Source organism: Vulpes vulpes, chromosome 12, assembly GCF_048418805.1.
Source record: "Vulpes vulpes isolate BD-2025 chromosome 12, VulVul3, whole genome shotgun sequence".
Taxonomy (NCBI): Eukaryota; Metazoa; Chordata; class Mammalia; order Carnivora; family Canidae; genus Vulpes; species Vulpes vulpes.
In genome coordinates, this window is record NC_132791.1 from 122555801 (window position 1) to 122576072 (window position 20272).

General features: G+C 39.1%; 2 protein-coding genes across 2 annotated transcripts in view; one reads left to right on the forward strand and one right to left on the reverse strand.

Annotated features, from left to right (window-relative positions):
* The window catches only part of PPP2R1B (protein phosphatase 2 scaffold subunit Abeta), a 71702-nt gene extending 54005 nt beyond the window's left edge, over window positions 1-17697 (forward strand). Inside the window, exon 16 of the mRNA XM_072729835.1 lies at window positions 16058-17697. Coding sequence (XP_072585936.1) covers window positions 16058-16063 — 6 coding nt within the window. The 3' untranslated portion in view covers window positions 16064-17697. The remainder of the gene's footprint in view (window positions 1-16057) is intronic.
* SIK2 (salt inducible kinase 2) overlaps window positions 1-20272 on the reverse strand; it is a 128048-nt gene that overhangs the window by 23719 nt on the left and 84057 nt on the right. The window contains exons 4-8 of the mRNA XM_026006811.2: window positions 18073-18234; window positions 4810-4934; window positions 4217-4340; window positions 2640-2860; window positions 952-1104 (exon numbers count right to left, since the gene is read on the reverse strand). Of these exons, the coding sequence (XP_025862596.2) occupies window positions 952-1104; window positions 2640-2860; window positions 4217-4340; window positions 4810-4934; window positions 18073-18234 (785 nt within the window). The remainder of the gene's footprint in view (window positions 1-951; window positions 1105-2639; window positions 2861-4216; window positions 4341-4809; window positions 4935-18072; window positions 18235-20272) is intronic.

Here is a 20272-nt window from a genome sequence, read left to right on the forward strand (position 1 = left end):
ATGGTCCTGTACTCATCTCCTCCATTCTGCTCCTACCAGCACTGTTTTAGTTCAAGTGTTCAGTATTTTTCAACTCCTCCCTGCTCTCCCCAAAGTTCTCCTCCCTGGTCAATTTACCCTTCCTTATGTCTCAGATGAATTAGCTGAAAGCTAATATGATTTTATCACTCTCCTGCTTATACCTCCAGTCATTCCTCATTATTCCCTGATTTTTAAGTAAATTCTTTCCCTTGGCATTCGAAGCCCTTCCATCATGGTTTCAACTTACCACCCCAACTTTTTCACTTCCCTCTGAGCTTCTGTTCAGTTCCCTACACTAGCACATGTGAGCGCCTGTGCTATCTACATGCAGTACCTTCAACTACTGCCTCTCCCTGGCAAAGGCCTACACATCCTCACAGGTGTGAGATCTATCACAAATGCCCACTCTCCCATTAAGCCTTTCCCAGGCAGATGTGTCACGCTGCCTGTGCCCTTGGTTCTTTTCCTGGATTTCTCTTTCTTTTGAGTGATGGTTATTTATGATGATGTCTTACTTTGCTTTTATACTGTCATGTCTCTGAGGGCCATGCCCAGGTTTTATATATCCTATGCTCTATCGTGCCTAATAATAGAAGTTTGCACATGGTAAATCTGCAATAAGAAGTTGTTAAATGGAATCAAATGTATAGGCTAGTGACATTCTCAACATAAGTCAATGATTAAAAAATGAGAAGCCTCTTAAAGAAAAAAACCTGCTTGAAATAAAATTAATCCTTAGAAATAGGAAGATGCTAAGATACATCATAGAATATAGGAAGTGAGGGGCAGAAACTTTATAGAAGAGCTGAATGTCAAGGATGAGATCAACCAAGGATGAGTACAACCCTTTGTTATACTACAAGATGAAAAATGTGTCAAACATGTGAACAGGCACCTGCAAGATAAGACCACTGGCTAATGTGGCGTTACCTTGGCAACTGTTTGTTCAGCCACGGTGCTAGGCCGCCGCTGGCGGGCATCGAGTCTCTGCTCCACAGGAAAACTGCTCCGATGTGATTTCAGGCGCTCCACCAACAAGTAATAAATGGCAGCAAAGTGGTTATAGCTCTTGTTCTGCAAAGACTGAAAGAGAAAACAAGTGCTAAGGGCAGAGAAGCATAAAAACCAGTCCAATGATCTACATCTTTCTGGAAAAGGAGGGAAGAAATCCTGTGTTCTTAAAGGTAGAGCAACGAACAAAGTGCGTCTAAAATGAAAGCTGTTCCAGAATTCCGAATGAAAGACAGAGAGTTCCGAGTCTCCAGTACTGATTACATAAAGGGCGATGCCTGTAAGCGACTGGCCCTTTCACATGAACAGGCCCCACTTGTTTTTCTGCATTCAGAGAAAATGCCACCGTTGTCTCATGTAGCAAGTCCCCAGTGCTGTCACATGGTCCCATCTCTTTGCTGTGACTGCAGTGTCAGGTCGGTTACAACCTGGCCCAGGGGCTTGAATTCCATAACTTCAACACAAGTCCAAACTACTGCAAACTCTGAAATGAATGATTAAAGTCTTTGGGGAAATTTCTGGTGATTATTTTGGGCTGGAGAGTAACATTTGGAGGCTGGATCGAGAGACACTGAGTCTCCGTTCTTAGGTAATTTTTTCCTCTTGTTTTTGCAGTCCCACCCTCGTGAAGCCTTGAAAATAAAGTTGCTTCCCAATTTTTCACATCCCTCACTGGCCAGCTTTTCCAGGACTCTAGCAAAATGGGGAAACAACTTCTAATTCCACCTGACCATCTGCATGGTGCTGTGCAGGGCAGCTTAGATGCAGAACCCTGGTGGCAGAAATCACAGGTCTGTTGGGCTGCCCTCACAGCTGCCGTTCTAGATCTGCTTCGTGGCTGAGAACAGAAACACACCACTGTGTGCGTGACGAGCAGAGCAAGAGAGCTGGTCTGGATTCACTCTTGGCAGCATGGTCTGGAGCACTTTTAAGTTCACAAGAGTCATTTTGTATTCTTTTTTGATATGCTTCCTCTGTAAGAGCACTGTATGCTTTTTACTGTGGTGGAGGTAATGAAAATGTGTTACTCCTATGAATATGCTAACTACTAAAGGAGAGAGATAAAACTGAGGAGGAATTTTCCAGGCTTATGGCCCCCTCAGGTCTATGACCCAGAGTACTGCCAAATCTGGAATCCACCTGTTTCTGCCTTCTCAGCTTCCCTAGCTCAGAGCCTAAACTGCAATGGCTTTCCTAAACCCGGTGCCTGCTCTTCTTGTTTCCTGTTCAGCCCTTGGCCTCATTCCCTAGCTGTACATTTATATTCCATACCAACTAGCTTATGACCTGCATAAAACTTCATGCCTCATTCTAGAAGAAATTTTCTACTTTGTATTTAAGTTTCCATCTTTGTTTTTTCCCAATCCTATATAAACTCCACCTCTTAAATTTTTTGGCAGATGGGGCAAAGGGGGGAATTTATATACTGAATAAAAAAAGCAAACATGGAATAGATGTGACTATAATCCCCAGGGAAAACTGAACAGTGGGTGCTCGGAGGTGGCCATGCTGAAAGACCCAGGATGATGGGTATGAGCACAAACTTTCAAGTTACTAAGCACAAAAGAATCCTAAAATATCTTCAGTCAAATCTCTGATCACCTTACCTCAATGGTTTTTTGCTGATCTATTCCAAGGCTGTGCATCAATCGCAGAACCTGTTCATTAAATTCCCCAATGGATGGCTCATTTTCTTGCCCTTGTGGATAGAGAACAGGTCTCTGTACAGGAACTTCTATGAGCATCCATTTATGCTCCTTGATTTGAGCTATAGTTAGCCGTTTGGACGGATCTAGGACCAACATCCTTCGAATAAGGTGCTCACAATCTATGGAAAACACAATGTTACAAAAGTCATGTAAATCACCTTGCACTTCAGGGTACTGGCTTGACTCATGTGACTTTGCACAATGGCACTGATCTTTGTATCCTCCACAGTGCCCACTGGAAAGCAGAAGGTAAATAAATGAACACATGAAAGCCAGTTGTATTTGTCAGATTCACATGGTGAATGCTGACACAAAAGTAACCATCATTGTGAATGAATACTTAAGAAAATCAGGAGGGTGCAGATCTGCCCAATTTTGTGCTAAATGAAACTTCTATTGAATTTCTCAATGAAAAGATCTAGACAAAGACTTAGATTCTGGTGAAGACAAAAGCAAGCCTTCTCCCTAGAACGAGCACATAACTGGATCCTCAGTCACTTCTGAGACTGATATAATGAAGGCTGCATGAGTGAGGCAAGAGCTCTCCAGTGGATGGCTGCTCTTCTCTCATCAGTGCAGCTGGAAACACACACACAGGAAGCACTAGTTACTTCTGGTTATGTTACAAAAACTGTGCTGCTGTGACTTGGGCACCCACTTACTCTTGGAGCTGCTCCATGCTCTCTACCACCTCGCACAGGCTAGCCTCAGAAACCTCTGCTATGTGCTGGGCACCATGCACGGTGCCTTACACAGATGACATCCATCAATCTTCACAGTGCTCTTTCCAGGAACCACTGTTAATTCCATTTTGTAGACCAAGGCATGGACACACAGAGAGGTGACAGAACTCGTCCAGGTCAGACCACCAGGAGGTGGTGGACTCGGTTAAACCAGGCAGCCTCGCTCCAAGGTCTATGCTCCTAACTACTAGAGCTTTATTTCTACCATCACTAGGAATGAAAGAGTTAAGGAAAAACCCAAGGAGTAAATGTAGCTGAGCAACAAGCCAGCTGGTTGTACGTGACAAGCTAACCCAATATGGGCAGGGGTCAGGGCAATGCATCTTAATCCACAGCTTCACCAATCGTTAACTCAATTAAAAAATTTACTTTTGCAACTTCTCACCAAAGGATAGGGGAAAATCTATTTCATACTTAGAGTAAAATGGTTGTGAATCTATCTACAAAATGCTTCTCTAAGTCTAAAATAATCTGGGGACATTTAGAGACCCAGAGTACATGTGAAGACTTGGCGTTCTTAACCTGGAAAACTTTCCGTTTTCAGTTACAAGTAGGAAGGCTACAGCTTCTCTCACCTACATGGAGGGGGCTGCTTATTTCTATAGCTTTTAAAGTGACTCAGTCACTTTGTTTGGCATCCAAACTCTTAGCACAAGGGAAGCCTTTCCTGAGGCATTTCATTCGGAGCACAAATTCTGTAAAGCACAAGGATAAGACAAACAGGCTTATTACCTTCTGACATGAAATACGGAATCCGGAATCTTCCCTCTAAAACTCTCTGCCTCAAAATTGGAAGAGTCGGTCCATCAAAAGGCAGAGCTCCACAGACAAGGACGTAAAGAACAACTCCCATGCTCTAGAGAAGAAACCGATGCAGTCACTTTTCCACTGAGGGCTTTAAACACTCTTTGTTTTCCTAAACAACCCCATGGCCCTTAAAATCATGTGGCTAAAAAATTCCTGTTTGGATTTACTATTTTCTCAGAATTTGAAAAAACAACAAAAACAACAACAACAACAAAAAAACCCCAAAACCAAAAAACCAAATAACTACAATAAAATATCCTATAATAAATACTCAAGGATCGGAATTTAATCATTTTGATTACTACTTAACTTTACATTATTGCCAATATTAAAGGAATAACATCTGTCCCTAGAAGTTCTTTCCTAGAACCTAATTCCAAATACTCTAATTACAGTCCAGTGAACAGGGAAAGTATGAACTACTACCTATGTATTAGGTACCAAGTGCTTCAAAGATGGGCCAAAGTACCAATCATTACCATTATAGATGCATTTAACACAGCAAAGCAAAGAAATACCCAAATATCCAGCTGTGGTCCTTCATACTGCTGCCCTTCAAAGACTTCTGGGGCTGCATAAGGGGGGCTGCCACACCATGTTGCCAGCAGTTCACCACTTTTAAAGAAATTTCCAAAACCGAAATCTATTGGGATGGAAATAAATGTTACTTTTGTCTATACTCTCAACTATACTGAATTTTTTGTAATAAATTTTACAATATGCTGATCAATAATAGCACTACTATGCTGTCTATCTTGTGCTGTGTCCTTAGCACTGAGCACAAGGACTAGAAAATATCAAGTATCCAGTAAATATTTGTTAAATGAATGTATAAATAAATCAAGTTTTCTTCTCAAAGAGAATGAGAGATTGGAAAAAGACTTTAGATCATGTATTTTTAAGGCTGAAAGAAAAATCCATTGGTATAGACAACCAACTTGAATTTGAAAATCTTAGAATTTCAATTACTCCATGATTAAGAGCTCTTCATCCTTTTTTTTAAATTAAAAAAAATTTTTTTCAGTAAGCTCTCTGCCCAACATGGGGTCTGAACTCATGACCCCAAGATCAAGAGTCACATCCTCTACCAACTAAGCCAGCCAGGTGTCCCAGGAGCTCTTTATCTTTTATAGACTGTAAGGAAAGAAACAAAGGAGTACAATTTTAAGATATCTACCTAAACACAACTGAGTGACTAGCTGTTTTTGCAGCCATTACCTGGAGTAGCAAGATATATAACCTTTTAAGGAAACTGAGTACAGTATTTTCTTAGGTAATAATTCTCTAAGTGTTGGCCTACACATTCTGATTTAGGCAGACCTACATTTGGATAGCTCATTAACATGGCTCTCTGGCCCACCAGCCACAAGCCACCCATCACTAGTATTACTCCACTCATTTATGGAGTGTAGTGGCATTATACCTCAAAACAGATAATGGTCTTCCTTTTATGACATACTGAATCTACAGCTTTGATATACAGTAGGCGCTCTGGAAACACTGCACTCAGATACCTTCAGTATGCATGAAAATTACAGAAGACAAATTTCAGCGAGTTTGGTATAAATGTTGGTTTGTGTCCTTTTGCAAAGCCTTCACATAGTCTCATATTCTTATGAGGAAACAAATTCCTATCATTTTATAAGTTATAGGAATACTGTCTTATTTTGTAACACTTCTGACAGAACTTAGTGATGGAAACTGGCTCTACTCCCAGCTAGTATAAGGTGCTACATGGATAGTGAGCTTTAAAAGGTGTCCTAAGGGGCACCTGGGTGGTTCAGTTGGTTGAGCGCCTGACTCTTGGTTTTGGCTCAGGTCATGATCTCAGAATCCTGGGATCAGGCCCCGAGCAGGGCTCAGGGCTCAGGGCTCAGCGAGGGGTCTGCCTGAGATTCTCTCTCCTTCTCTCTTCCCTCTCTCTCTCCCGCTTCCTCCCATCCACTTATGTGGTATCTCTTTAGAATAAATAAGTCTTTAAAAAATAAAATAAAAAGTGTCCTAAGAGGACTGGATTGAATCGCAAGTGCCAGACTCACTGGCTGTATGACTTTGTATCAGTCACCGTAAGCTGTGGTTTCCCCATTCTATAAAGTTGAAATAATAAATCTGTAGTCAGCAAGTTGTTGTGAGGATCGGTAAGTTAACATAAACCCATACTCTGTTTACCTGAGATGCAGCACATAGTATACGATAGGTGGAGCGTTCTCTTTGCTTACTGACATACAAACTGGCAAGCCGTAGTGACAGTAAAAACAGTCACAATCTCCAACACCACAGCCTCATGGGAGAGTAAAATCCCTTAAGGTTGGGTGAATTAGAGCAGATTTCCAGTTTTCCCACTTTTCTAGCTTCAAGTAGATTATTTAACTCCCCAAACCTAAATTTCTATATCATAAATGTAGTGATAGTCCACCTACCCAAACAGGCTACTATGAGGATTAAATGAGATTAAAACATGTAAAGTGCCTGGAGCAGATGTCAAGTGTCAGCTCCCTTCTCCCTCTGTGAAGCTGTCACTATCCACTACCACCTTTCAGAGAGAAAGGTTCTGAGAAAGTATACAAGAAGGGCAGAAAAGTGCAGAGAACCCTGAGGCCTCAGAAGACAAATGAAGGTGTATGTGGGGAAGAGCCTTGGTACCATCTAGACCTGGGGAACAACACTGTGCTCTGACCCTGGCACTCAGGAATAGGAGATAATGGGGACCTCTCCCTCCATAATGGGACCACAGTTCAGTCCTACACTCTGCTTTCCAAAAGGACCGTCAGAGAGGTCTTGTCTTTTCAAGTACACCTCTATGACTAACCACTCATATGACATCATAGCCCATATGTCCTTATTGATGCACGTTTCTAATTTTCTGGAAAAACTATACCCTCAAATGAGTCAAGAACTACATGTTCAAATAACAGTTGAAGAGGAAAATGTTAATTTCACTCACATAAAGAAACACCAGAAGCTCTAGGATGTGTATTTGGAGATCCTGAAATAGGTCCAATAATTGCTGTACTTTAACCATAATCACAGGATGAGTTTTAGCTCATGTAAGTTGAGGATACCTTCAAATAGCATTGTAAAGTTTTACTATCTCAAGAGCCATTATAGAACTACTTCAATTTGGCCTTCCCTGGACTCTGGTGGAAAGTGTCATCTCAGAGGAGTGATGGGGCCTGGTGGCCTGGCCTCCTTACTACTGAGGCTCTCTTACTGGTACATCTCGTAGGCAAGAAGAGAGCAAGAGCTAGGAAAGCACAGCTGTGCCTATGGTAGCCCAGTCTCAACTGTGGCCTTATATATCTAGGACAAAGAAAGTATCTGTTAACTTATAAGGAGAGTGGTACTAAGCAGATGTTTATTTCTGTTTCCTGTAGGGAACTGAAGAAAATAAAACTTGAGCTAGTAGCAACATTAAAAGAAATACCAAAAGACAATTAGGTTCACTCAAGCTATTATAGTAGCATATATGCAGATGTATTATTATTATTATTATTATTATTTTAAAGTAGGTTCTATACCTAGTGTGGAGTCTGACATGGGGCTTGAACTCACGACCATGAGATCAAGACCTGAGTGGAGATCAAGAGTCAGATGGTTACTGACTGAGCCACCCAGGCACCCCAGATATCTTCTATAATCTTGTTAAAGCATTTAAACATTGCACTTGTAATCATATGAGGTATGGACTAAGGAGACTTTGGAGTCAGGTAGATTAGGATCAGATCCTGTGTTGTCCATTTAGCTGTGTGATCTTGGGCAAATTACTTCTTAAAGTTTTGGTTTCTTCATTTGCAAAGTGGAGATAATATCTAAACTTTATCAAGTTATTTTGAGTGTGTGTAAGTTGCAATGAATGGATACATGTAGACAATACACTTGTAAGTATATACTATATAATGCTTTAGGCATGCTACTGAAATGTATTGAGTAAGCTACTCAATAGGAGAAGAGTAATTCTTATTGTTTTACTTATCTATTTTCCCCATCAGATTAAATTTCTTCTGAGTAGAGCAGGGAAGGGAGAAATAATACATATCTGTACTCCCAGCACTTAGCATGCAGTTGTAGACAGCAGCTATTCAATAAAGGCTTGCTCAATGACTATGTGGTCATCTTCTCTTTCATAAGTGCTTACTTTGTGCCAAAACCTGAACTAAGTTCTACAAAGAGGATTTCTCCTTAATAACCCTATGAGGTATCCTTACTTTAGGAGAAAATGAGAGTAGAAAGTTAAGTATCTTGGTAAAGACTAAAGAACTGGAATAGAAACCAAGTGTAACTACTGAGCCCTCCCTGTTAGCCACCAGCTTTATGTCCTTCCCCAGCACTGTGATATGCAGCTATTTTTGAGCAAGTTAATAATTGCCAGGTTTAAGAAGTGGCAATGGAAAGGCACTTAAAAATAAAAGCTCTTTTATTTCTTCACAGGAACCTAGCTAATTTGCTTCATTCACAGTCTGCAGCTTTCTGCTTAACGCATTTAAGAGTGCGGTGAGGGGTGAGCAAGAGGGATGCAATTCGGAAATGTCATAGCTGGGCAGGACTTAGCGCTTTTTATTCAAATGTAATGGGTGTTTCATCACACCAACCAAATTCATTCATTCCTTCATTCAACACTGGAGTGTGTACATGTGTCAACCACTGTGCAAACACACAAGAGAACCTCCTAACAACAGAGGGTAAGACCCCATGTCATCATCTGACTTTTGGAGAAATAGTAACTTGGGCAGTCCTCTTAGATCTGGCCTGGCCTTGCTGAGAAGGAAATACCATTCAGCTTCATGCATTCTCTACCTCTGACGTGCAAGTTAATACATAAAATGACGGCTGCTATATCCCTCAGACATTTTGTGTCCTGTTTTCCGCCATAAAACTTACACCATATAATGTTGGATTCACTTCAGTATTACTTAACTTTCAATTATGGAATAATTTTAGATTTCCAGAAGAGCTGCAACAATACAGGAAGGACAATTCCCTTTGCCCTTCACCCAATTTCCCCTAATGCTAATATTTCTTATAACTATATTAGTAAAATTATCAAACCTAAGAAAGTAACACTGACTCAGTACTATTAACTAAACCGTGTACCTTATTCAGACAGCACCAATTTTGCACAAGTGTGCCCTCTCAGTTCTGGATTCCACAATGCATTTAGTGGTTGGGCCTCCTTAGGCTTCTCCAATTTATAACTGTCCTTTGGGTCTTCCCTTACCACGAACTGCAGAGGTCACATACTTTGTCCCTCAGTCTGGTTTTGCCTGGTGTTTTCTCATGACTGGATTAAGATGATGGATTTTGGGGAGAACATCAAGAGGTGAGGTGCTCTTTTCACTGCAGTGTTATCAGGAGATGCATGGTAGTTTGTCTAATTATGGAGTGGGGGGTTAACCCTGATCTCTTGATTAAGGTGCTTTCTGCTGGGTTTCCCCATTATAAAGTTATGATTTTCCCCTTTATAATTAAAAATATATTAGAGAAGATACAGCGGGACTCTACAGATCCTGTTTATCAAACTTTCCACCCATCAATTTAGCATTCATTGGTAGATCTTGATTACAGCAACGATTATTGTAATGTTCTAAGTGAGTTTTCATTCTCCCCATTTGTCTACACTTATTAAGAAGCTAATTCAGGCTGGCTTCTGTATCCTTTCAACATGCCCTCTCCTCTTTCTAAAATTTCATTTTAAGTATTTCCTTATCTCTGGCCCCAGAAGAAGTTCCAGGCTCATTTTCTATTTTCTCTTTCCCAGCTCTGGAATCAACCACTTTTCCAAGGATTCCTGGTTCCTTTTCATAGGAATGGTATTTAGAAACCAAAACTAGGACCTAGATGTACTCATTGCAGCTGGGATGTCACTGCTTCTCGGCCCTGTCAGCATGGAGAGTTAGGAAATACATGTATGAACACTAAAATATATGTATATACCCCTTCCCATATTTATTCTTGGACCTTTCTATATGTATATGTATTTTAAAAACCCCATGAATTTATACTGATACTTTTCACTCCAATCCAGGGTTCAGTTTAGAGTTATTTTGATACTATTTTTATTCATACATGATTGAGCAACTCTGACAAAATTTTGAAGATATAAAAAGCTTCTTACCTCTACAGTAATTTGTCATTTGTGTGGGGAGTAACTGAATTCGCCCTCATAACACACCTTGAGTTTGTCAGATCAATCATGATTTTCAACATCCTTAAACATAGTAGGAAAAAAGCACATCTTTCTCAAAGAATCTCTTAATTTTAAGAAAGTTCAGTGTGAAATCCTAAGAAGTTTTAGAAATAAATGACAAGTAGTCAGTCCTTCACCATGGTCTAAGAGTTAAAACCAAATCCAAAAACATTTGTCATGCCTACACAGGGTCAGGTGTTAACTAGTTGGTATTTTTAAAATATATTATTTCATTTAATTGTAATGACAGCTCCATGAGATGTGACTGTCCTTGTCTTCAAACAAGGTAACTGAAGCTCAAAATGGTTAAATGACTCGCCCAAATATCAATAGCTATGAGTGGCTTAGCCAATATTCAAATACAGATTTTTAAAACTACAAGCTAGGTGTTTGTTCTGTTTCGTTTTCTACTGTATCACAGATGTTCCAAGAATGTCACTAGCCAGAGAAGTTTAATTCAACTCCAAGTTGGAGGTAAGGCTGCCATAAACCTAGGAAAAATCTTTTGCATTAGTAGAGAGATTTTCTAATTTATCCCTCTGCCAGCAGAACTTGACAAATGAAGACTTTCTCTTCTCTGCACTATCAGATGCTATGTCAACAGCCTCCTTCATAAATGAATGGAAATAACTGTTTACAAAGTAAATGTCAGAAAGATATGCCTACATTCACATTAAGAATCCATATTCTTTTTAAGAATGCACAATGTGTTGAATAGGGCAAAAAATCTTGTACTTTCATGTGAGATGATACATGCCCACAGCCCTACAACACTAAGGCACGTTCTCCAAGAGTTTTACTCTTAACTATGGTTTTGAGATTTCCTAATATATCCATATTTTCTCACCTGGTTTCTGTGTGGTTTAAAATGTCTACAGAAGAGAGGATTTGGAGTAGATTGTTTAACCACAGAATGGATTCAATTACTGCTAACCAACTCTCATGGAAACGAACTTGGCCTTCGAAAGCTGAGTCCTCTATCTCTTACCTAACTAACTGGTAACAGACTATGGATATATTTGAAAACAGTACTAGAACTGCTATTGTTATGTGTTTTGTATTTTGAGAGCAACTGATTGACCTGTATCTTACTGACAACAAATGCCAATTATTATTACTGTCATCACTAACTTACATAAGTTACCTGTGCCCAAATATCATTAGTGAAGGGCCAATGTTTTCGGAATAGCAGGACCTTGCACAGAATAAAAAAGCTGATCCTGATGATTATTGTCTGATGGGAACCAAGCACAAAAGAATTCTGTTGTGCCTGCTGGAATGAAATAGATCAAACATTAGCAGTCATACAGACCACCTGGACAACCTGCTAAAATGCAGATTCTGATTCAGCAGGTCTAAGGTTAGGCTTGATATTTTGCACTTCTAACAAGTGGCAAAGTGATGCTCATGCTGTTGGTTCCCAGATCACTCTTCAAGTAGCCAGGAAACAGAACAAAACAAAGGTTGTGAAATGTATATAGAAGATGTTAAACAGTCTGTCACTGTCTACTGTTATAAAATGTTTACTAATTACTAAATGCTTTTAGGATTTTCATTTAAATGACATAAAGACTAAACAGAAGAAATCATTAGGTAAACTAACTTTTTCCGAAAAGTAAAAAAAAAAAAAACAAACAAACACTGAAAACCAGTCTTTGAGCTAAGAAAAAGTAAATGACTTCTAGGAATCAACACCACCAAGCCAATTTTAAATCTCCAGCAGTGTGTTATAATGTCTAATTTATAATTAAAAAAATTCTCCTACAGAGCAGCAGATGGCTTTAGGGTTAATTTTATCCTTGTTTCTAAAATTACCAGTAGAATTCAGATATCCAGTCTCGCTGGAGAGATACACCTCTTCTGTAATTATTATAATAGGAGCAGAGAAGACAATTATGAGGAAATGAAAGCTGACAAATGAAAGGCAGGACAGCAGTAGAGACGAAGTTGACACATGAGGTGAATAGCACACAGGTCGGCCAGCACCGACGTCACCGCATGCTTTGCTGCCCACCAGCAAGAAAAGGCCAGCTGCACAGCTTCTTTCCAAATGTCAGTTACTCCCTCTGCACCTGACAGGAGGGCAACAAGAATGGTCACCACAGTTGAGATGAAATGTGAACCCACTGACCAGTGTGAGACATCAATTTGTTCAATGAGGGAGTTCAATGAGCTAAGAAGCAAATAAATGGTCTTCCTTAGCCCCAAATGGAGTGGAGAGCAGAGAGGGAGAAGAAGAGAGGAAAAACAAAACAAAACAAAACAAAACTCAACAAAACCCTCTGAAGCCATTTTCCACAGTCCAGGCTTACTGTGCTGCTCATGCTGGGTGGGCTTGGAGGATAAAGAGGAGGTCCCACTGTGCTTGATGATGCAGAGCTCTTTCTGCATAATACCAGTGGCAAGAGGATAGCAAATAGAAGACTTTTATTCAATATTTTACTAATAAACCTACCTCAGCCTCCCCAGTCTTTTTTGATCCCAGGGCCCAAAACTGTAATTATATAATTTTATATACAGAAACCCTGCCTCAAGGTCTTCTTGGGGAACAGGAAGGTCGTTAGAAGCAATAATGAGAGATGATGGGTTACTCCAAGGTCATGGGTCAATTCAGAAAGGAAGTATCCCTCTGGGGCTAGAGACAAGTAGCTCATGATGTACAGATCAGATCCATGAGGCTATTATACAGCACTAATTACATTTAAGGTCCCTCTCAGAAAAAAAAAAAGAATTAATTCATATCAAGTAGAGACAATTTAGAATACAAATGATAAACTTGTCTGGTTCCTCTGAGATTTTTATTAATAAGGCTTTAAGGCCTTGGTAATTAAAAAAACATGGTAGTAGGGGTTAGATACCTATCAAAATTTTCAGGACTTGTTTTTACATGGAATCAGTTATACATTGAATACAAATAATAGCTACCTTTTACTGACTGTTTACATGGTGCCAGGAACTTTAATTAACAATTTATTTAACAGACACTTAAATAGCATTAACTGTGTACTGGGCACTGTTCTAAGTATTTGCAAATATTAACTAGCAACCACTGTGAGATACGAACTTCTATCATTCCCTCTTCACAGATAAGGAAACTGAGGACGGAGACACTAGGTAATGTGTCCAAGGTCACCCATCTAGTAAGTGGCAGAATCATAATTCAGAGCCAGGTAGTCTGGTTCTAGAGATCATACTCTTACCTACTAGCCCCATCTCTATCATCATCATTAATCCCTGCAGTATTCTGGAGAAACAGATTAATCTCAGCTTAATGTATATATGGAAACATAGGCTCAGTGAGCTTAAATAATCAGCCCAAGGTAATACAACCATTAAGTGGCACAGCCAGAGCTTCCACCAACACTGTCTCATATCATACTCCACATTCTTTATGTAGAAGCCTTGTTTGAATTGTGATATTTTTTGAAAACTTCCTCCAAGTAGCTCATACATTTTTATCTTTAAATATTTATTATAAACATTTCAGATTAGGAAAGGTGAAGAATAAAATTAAATGTCCTTCATTTCTTTATTCTCAACTTGATGTCTGAATAGTCATAGCCACAACAGCTAGGACGAAACAGTACCACAACTACTACAACTACCAAGCGCGCCAATATTTCTTTGCATTCTGCCTCATATTTTGCAAAGGCCGGAGGTCTCATCATTGAGGCAATGGACACACATGGGTATGGATCTATGGCTCATCGTGTCTGAAGTCTCTACCCACTGGAGAAGCATAAAATAGAAACTGAGTTCAAAGCTATGTTTCTGTATTTATTAAAATAAACCACATTTGATACTTCTACCCAATTTTATGTCTTTTTTTTTTTTTAAGATTTTATTTATTTATTCATGATAGAGAGAGAGAGGCAGAGACACAGGCAGAAGGGAGAAGCAGGTTCATCCTGGGAGCCCGACGCAGGACTTGCTCCCGGGACTCCAGGGTCGTGCCCCGGGCCAAAGGCAGGTGCCAAACTGCTGAGCCACCCAGGGATCCCCTCAATTTTCTGTCTTAAGAACCAAGACAAATATTGTAATTTACACCTAGTTTTGGTTTGCACTTTCTCTTCAATTTCAACATACAAGATGGCTAAAACAGTTCATTTATTCAACCCATTTAGCAATTAAAGAGATCTTCATAAGAAGAATAAGCAAAGTATAATTTGAGAGAATAATTTTGCATTTTATTCTGAGTTCTTGCAATTTTTTCATGGAGTTCCATCTTTCCTACATGTGTTGGAATTCTTTAAAATTCAAGAAGAATCCTCAGAAATCACAAGATGATGTTTTTAAAGGAAAGCAGGACTATAAAAAAGTTATAAAATCTATGGATAAAAATAAACAGCCTGGAGAGATTCTTCAAGTGCACAGAAACATATATAATGAACTTCTGATGGCATGTGAAATTCTTCATGCTGTGGCTCTGCCTACCTGTCCAGGCTCTTTCCCTATCATTTGTCACTGGCCCTTATGTCTCACTAGCTCTGGCCCACAGCTTCCCTATACAATATGAGTTTATTGGGATGAGCACTGGGTGTTATACTATGTGTTGGAAAAATGAAATTAAATAAAAAAAAATTTTTTTTTTTTTTAAATGAGTTCTCTGGCCTGCTCACCTTTGCCCATGCTGATCTACCTGCTTGGAGCTGCCATACCTACCTTACATCCCCTTTGCTTCCCCTGCCCCATCCCACAACAAATGTCTTCTTAACCAAGTCTCTATCATTTCCCTGCTTCTTCCAGGAAGAGTTGGTTTTTCTCCCAGCCTCATGGCCTTTATAACAATTATCTTCTTGTGTTATATTTAGTTAAAGCTCTGGTTCTGGATTAACTCCTTGAGGTGAGAGCAAAGTTGAACTTTTTTGTACTGTTGTGATTTTTGTCTTGAAATATTTCAATCTCCAGGACTTACCCTAGGGGCCTAGGGGATTAAGCAATAAACATTCACTAAAATTTGGGATCAATGGTGGTGAGAATGACAGAAAAAAAATGTAGAAAGGGGATATTTGAGTGCTAGGTATACTGTGTGTGCGTGCGTGCACATGCATGTGTGCAAACGCACACCCATGTGTGTATTCATTTGTGAGGTATGGAATGAATGACACTAAATGCATAAATACTAAATGATAAAACCCCAAATTCAGTTACTGAAGTGAATAACCCTTGAGGAAAAAGTGACCAATAATGCTTGGAAACTCAGAATCTGTGCTTCCTGGGGTCAAAGAGACTAAACTGTGAATACCATATAATGACATTAGAAATACTGAGTTATATACCTATCTATATTATATGCCAAAGTTATAGGAAATATATTATAGCCAGGCAAAACTTGGTTATAACCTTAAAGGAGTATTCTGTATATTTTGTTTTCAAGTTTCTCTGGTGTTCTACTTTGACATTTTCTTTTGAGATGTTAGTGACAGAGCACTCTAATTTCTATAGCATATGACTCACACTGCTAACCTTTCTATGCCTTAAAGGACTCTGAGAACTCCTTGGAAATATTGTTTTTGTGAATTTTTTGTTCTAGTGATAAAAGAATATGAAAGTGAAGCAGGGTTTCCTCTTTCTTTCTACAGAGTTAAGGACTTCAAAAAAACAAGAGCCTTCACTGAAGAGGACAACTTGAGGGCAGCAGATGCTTTTAAGAAGTAAACCAAAAATCCCAGTAAAGTGCACTCCTGAAGAATGGCAAACAGGAGTGAGATGGAGACCAACAGAAGGATCAAAAAGAAGGGGAAAAAAACACAAAGGGGAGAAGTGAACACACATAAGAAACTATGGAAACACCAATACTGTGGATTGTTACTTTCAAAACAAAAAACACAAATCAACACAAATGTTTATATATATAATGAGAATGAAACAGATTAACTTAAAAACACTGTCTTGTTCAGGCAATCCCATTAGAAAAAAAAAGTCATAGCCTGCAGAACGGAAAATCCATTACTTCCCTGAACCATATGTAACACTGGCATTTAAAATTAATTATTAAAATTAAAGTAAAAGTTAAAGTAAGTAAAAATTAATTATTTGCTTTCCCTCAAATGCCCAGGGCAAAAACTAATTGGAAATGGCACGGAAATAAACCAGTTACACGCATAAATCAGAGGCTTTTAACTTCCATTTTATGACACCATGCAGCAGACCAAGGCCACTGTTTTGTCTCCAAGCTTAAGAGTCCAATGAGTATCCAACCTAGCTAGTCAGCAAATAATTTCTTGGTCAGCTCCTCTTATCTGGACATTCCTCTGTCCCTCTTTAACAATCCTAGAATAAAAGACCACCACTGGCGACCTTGCTAAGCTTTTGCTTCAAGTCTCTTATCTTCTTCAATACCTGAACTGAAATCAGTCTCCCTCCCATACCTACAACCTCTGTTGCTGCCTGTCTAACCCAGAGCCACATTTTCCTAACTGGACTACTGCCTTAGGTTCCTTATTAATCCTCCTGTCTTCAATCTTACGCACACCTCCTACCCATCTTCATTCTGCTGCCAGAAAGAGACCTTCACATCCTACATACAAATCTCATCACAGGACCCAGTCCCACCTTCACTCCCATCCCACCCTACAATTTTCAATAGGCTGCGTTCCCTGTTACCAACAGAATCAACTCTGAAATCTCCTTCATGGTGTTCAAGATCCTTCACATTCTGCTCTTCGCCTACCTGTTCCTCCTGGTTGATTCCTTGTGCCTACAGATTTTACATTTCCCCAATATTGAGCTACAGTCCCACACCAATCTCAATCTCTTTCCCCTATACCTGTGGTATTTACACAGTTTGCCTATGTGTAGTATCCTACTTCTGTTTATCTTCCTGGCAAGCTTCTAATGCCTCTCTCAAATAATTACTTCTCTGTGAAGCCTCCCTGACTTCTCAGGCTGACTGTTGTTCCTTTGCCTAGATTTCTATAGCAGTTTATACATACATTTTGGGCAACATATTGTATTTTAATTATTTTATCTCCCCACTAGACTTTTACAATTAGAGTATTTGTATCCCCAGTATACCTAGCATAGGACAGTATTTATTAATACACACATAAATATTTATTGAATTTTTGACCATATAGATAAAGAAACTTGGATTATAAGCTATAAAACTTTTTACAATTGTGAAAGCTGTAGGAGAAAAACTAGTAAAATAATCTCTACCTTTAACCTCCATGTCAGAGCTCAAAACCTTATTGTATGAAAATAAAGCATTTGACTTTTATGACTGTCTTTTATCTGGCTGTGACCTCTCTGCAGCAATCAGCCATGACCAGGAGAGCAGGGCAAGGCACCAGCAACCTGGGCTGCTCCTCTGGTCAGGCTGTCAGTCTTCTAGCTCACGCACACACTCAGATAAATGGACCTCCTCCAGCAGAGGACACCAAGGGACCTGGCCACCAGACCCCAGTCCAGCCACTGTGTACACTAATGATGAACATATTTCTCTTACTTTTCATTACACACAGAACTATTAGTAAAACACACTTTGAGAAAGCCTGATGTCACTGGTAGATATGTTCCTGAACCTCTGCCCCCACACACATCTAAAATACTGGTTCGCGTCTGGTAACATCAGAGCCAAGTGTGTCCCACCTACCTGCTAGCTTGATGTTCATGTTGCTATCCAGCAGGAGATTTTCAGCCTTGAGATCACGGTGCACAATCTTCCGACCATGACAATAATCAACAGCAGACAGGATTTGCCAGAATTTGCGCCTGGCCTCAGACTCATTTAACCGGCCATGGTTAGCAAGGTAGTCTATAAAAAAAAAAAGAGAGAATTTAGGATTATTCACCAAAACCAACCAACCAACAAAAAATCCCCACTATCAGTAGGCAGAATTTTTTCTCCTCCAAAAGCTATCTTTTAATTTATTTTACTGTATTAGTTGCAGGTGTACAATACAGTAATTCAACAATTCCATGTATTACTTAGTGCTCATCAAGGTAAGTGTACTCTTAATCTGCTTCATCTATTCAAGTGCTTTTTATAAATAAATAAGAGTGAATGTTCAAGTAACATACTGTTTTCCAAGTTCCTTGCTTTGAGAAAACTAATTCCAATCATATTTTACTGGAGTCAGATACATGGAGAGAGCCCAAGACCAGATGACAGCAAGTAGCATATTCACCTTAAAATTCACAATGCTTTTTTTAATGCCTAAGCACTATCTCTATTTTTCTGTATACAAGTTTATCAAATATTTTTCCTAACCATATTTAAAAAATAAAATTAATGTACAAAAAACACCCCATGAATCTATTTTCTGACATCCCATCAAAGGATACCTTTCTTTTATGTTTTTATTTTTATTTTTTTGGATATCTTTCTTTTAAACAGTCATTTCATGGAGTTATTACAGAAGCCTCCTGTTACATAAGATATAGTGGTCCCTGGAAGTAGTTTAAATAATTCACACCCTGTTTTGTCTGGTGGAGCACTTCTGATTTACCTAAGGCTTGTTCTCTAAATCAAACGTGATAGCCATGTTCTCTAAGCAAATATACTTTGCCAGATACATTAGCTATCTTTGTACAATGTTATAATCTCTACTAAAGCAGTTTACCTGAAAGTTAATTCTGCATATGTTTACATGAACTCAATAAAATGAAACATTATAGCTCATTCAAGTTTCCACTGAAGATCTAAAAGGCCTCTGAAATGATCTTTTGAGGGAGAGAGAGGGTCAGCATAAATCTTGAAAGGCTTTTCTAAAATTTAAGATTATTTTCCCAACTTAAGAACTATATGGGTGAATCAATATTCAGTCATTTTCATATGTTTTCTGCTCTAGGCTATGTAGTTTATTGATATTTAGATTCCATGGCTTTGACTCATGACATCCTCAATATTTATTATAAGATTAACATTTGTATAGCACTTTACAGTTTATAAGGCATGTTTATCACTGAATCTCTCTTCATCTTCCTAAAAGCCCTCTATGATAACTATTATTCTCATTTTCATTTTATAGATGAGGAAACTGAAGATCAGAGGGATTACATATCTTGGCTGAATTCATACAACTGGTAAGTGAATGGCTAATCTGGAATCTTTGAGTTTTAAAAAACTGTATTAAGCTTCTTTACTAGACTCCTGCTGAAATCCAAACTATCCTTCAAACCCTGCTCAAATGCCACCTTGCCCTTAAACAGTTCCTCATCACTTCAAGTAGAAGTAATCATTACTCTGAGTTCCTTATCACTGACAACACATTGGTTCACACTGCAGTTACCTGAATATATCTTATAAATATCTCAAAGTATGCATGTGTTTGGGTGGACACACACACACACACACACACACACAGTCCTAATTCTAACACATTGCGTGTTAGAAAATAAGATACCTTCACTTAAGCTTTCTGACAACAGGGGCAATATCATTCTCTTCTGTGCTCCCCACACTGCTTTAGTACCATGCACAAAACATCAGAGGCACAGTTTTTTTAAAAAAATTTTTTTAATTTTTATTTATTTATGATAGTCACAGAGAGAGAGAGAGAGAGAGAGGCAGAGACACAGGCAGAGGGAGAAGCAGGCTCCATGCACCGGGAGCCTGATGTGGGATTCAATCCCGGGTCTCCAGGATCGCGCCCTGGGCCAAAGGCAAGCGCCAAATCACTGCGCCACCCAGGGATCCCCTCAGAGGCACAGTTTTTATTAAATATTTAGCTGATTAAGGTTTGGTCATAGTATCATCAACCATTATATAATAAGGAATGTTAGTACTATGCTCTACATGTTAAAGGCTTTAAATGTAAGCAGAGGGACCTAAATGTGTCTAGGACCATAAA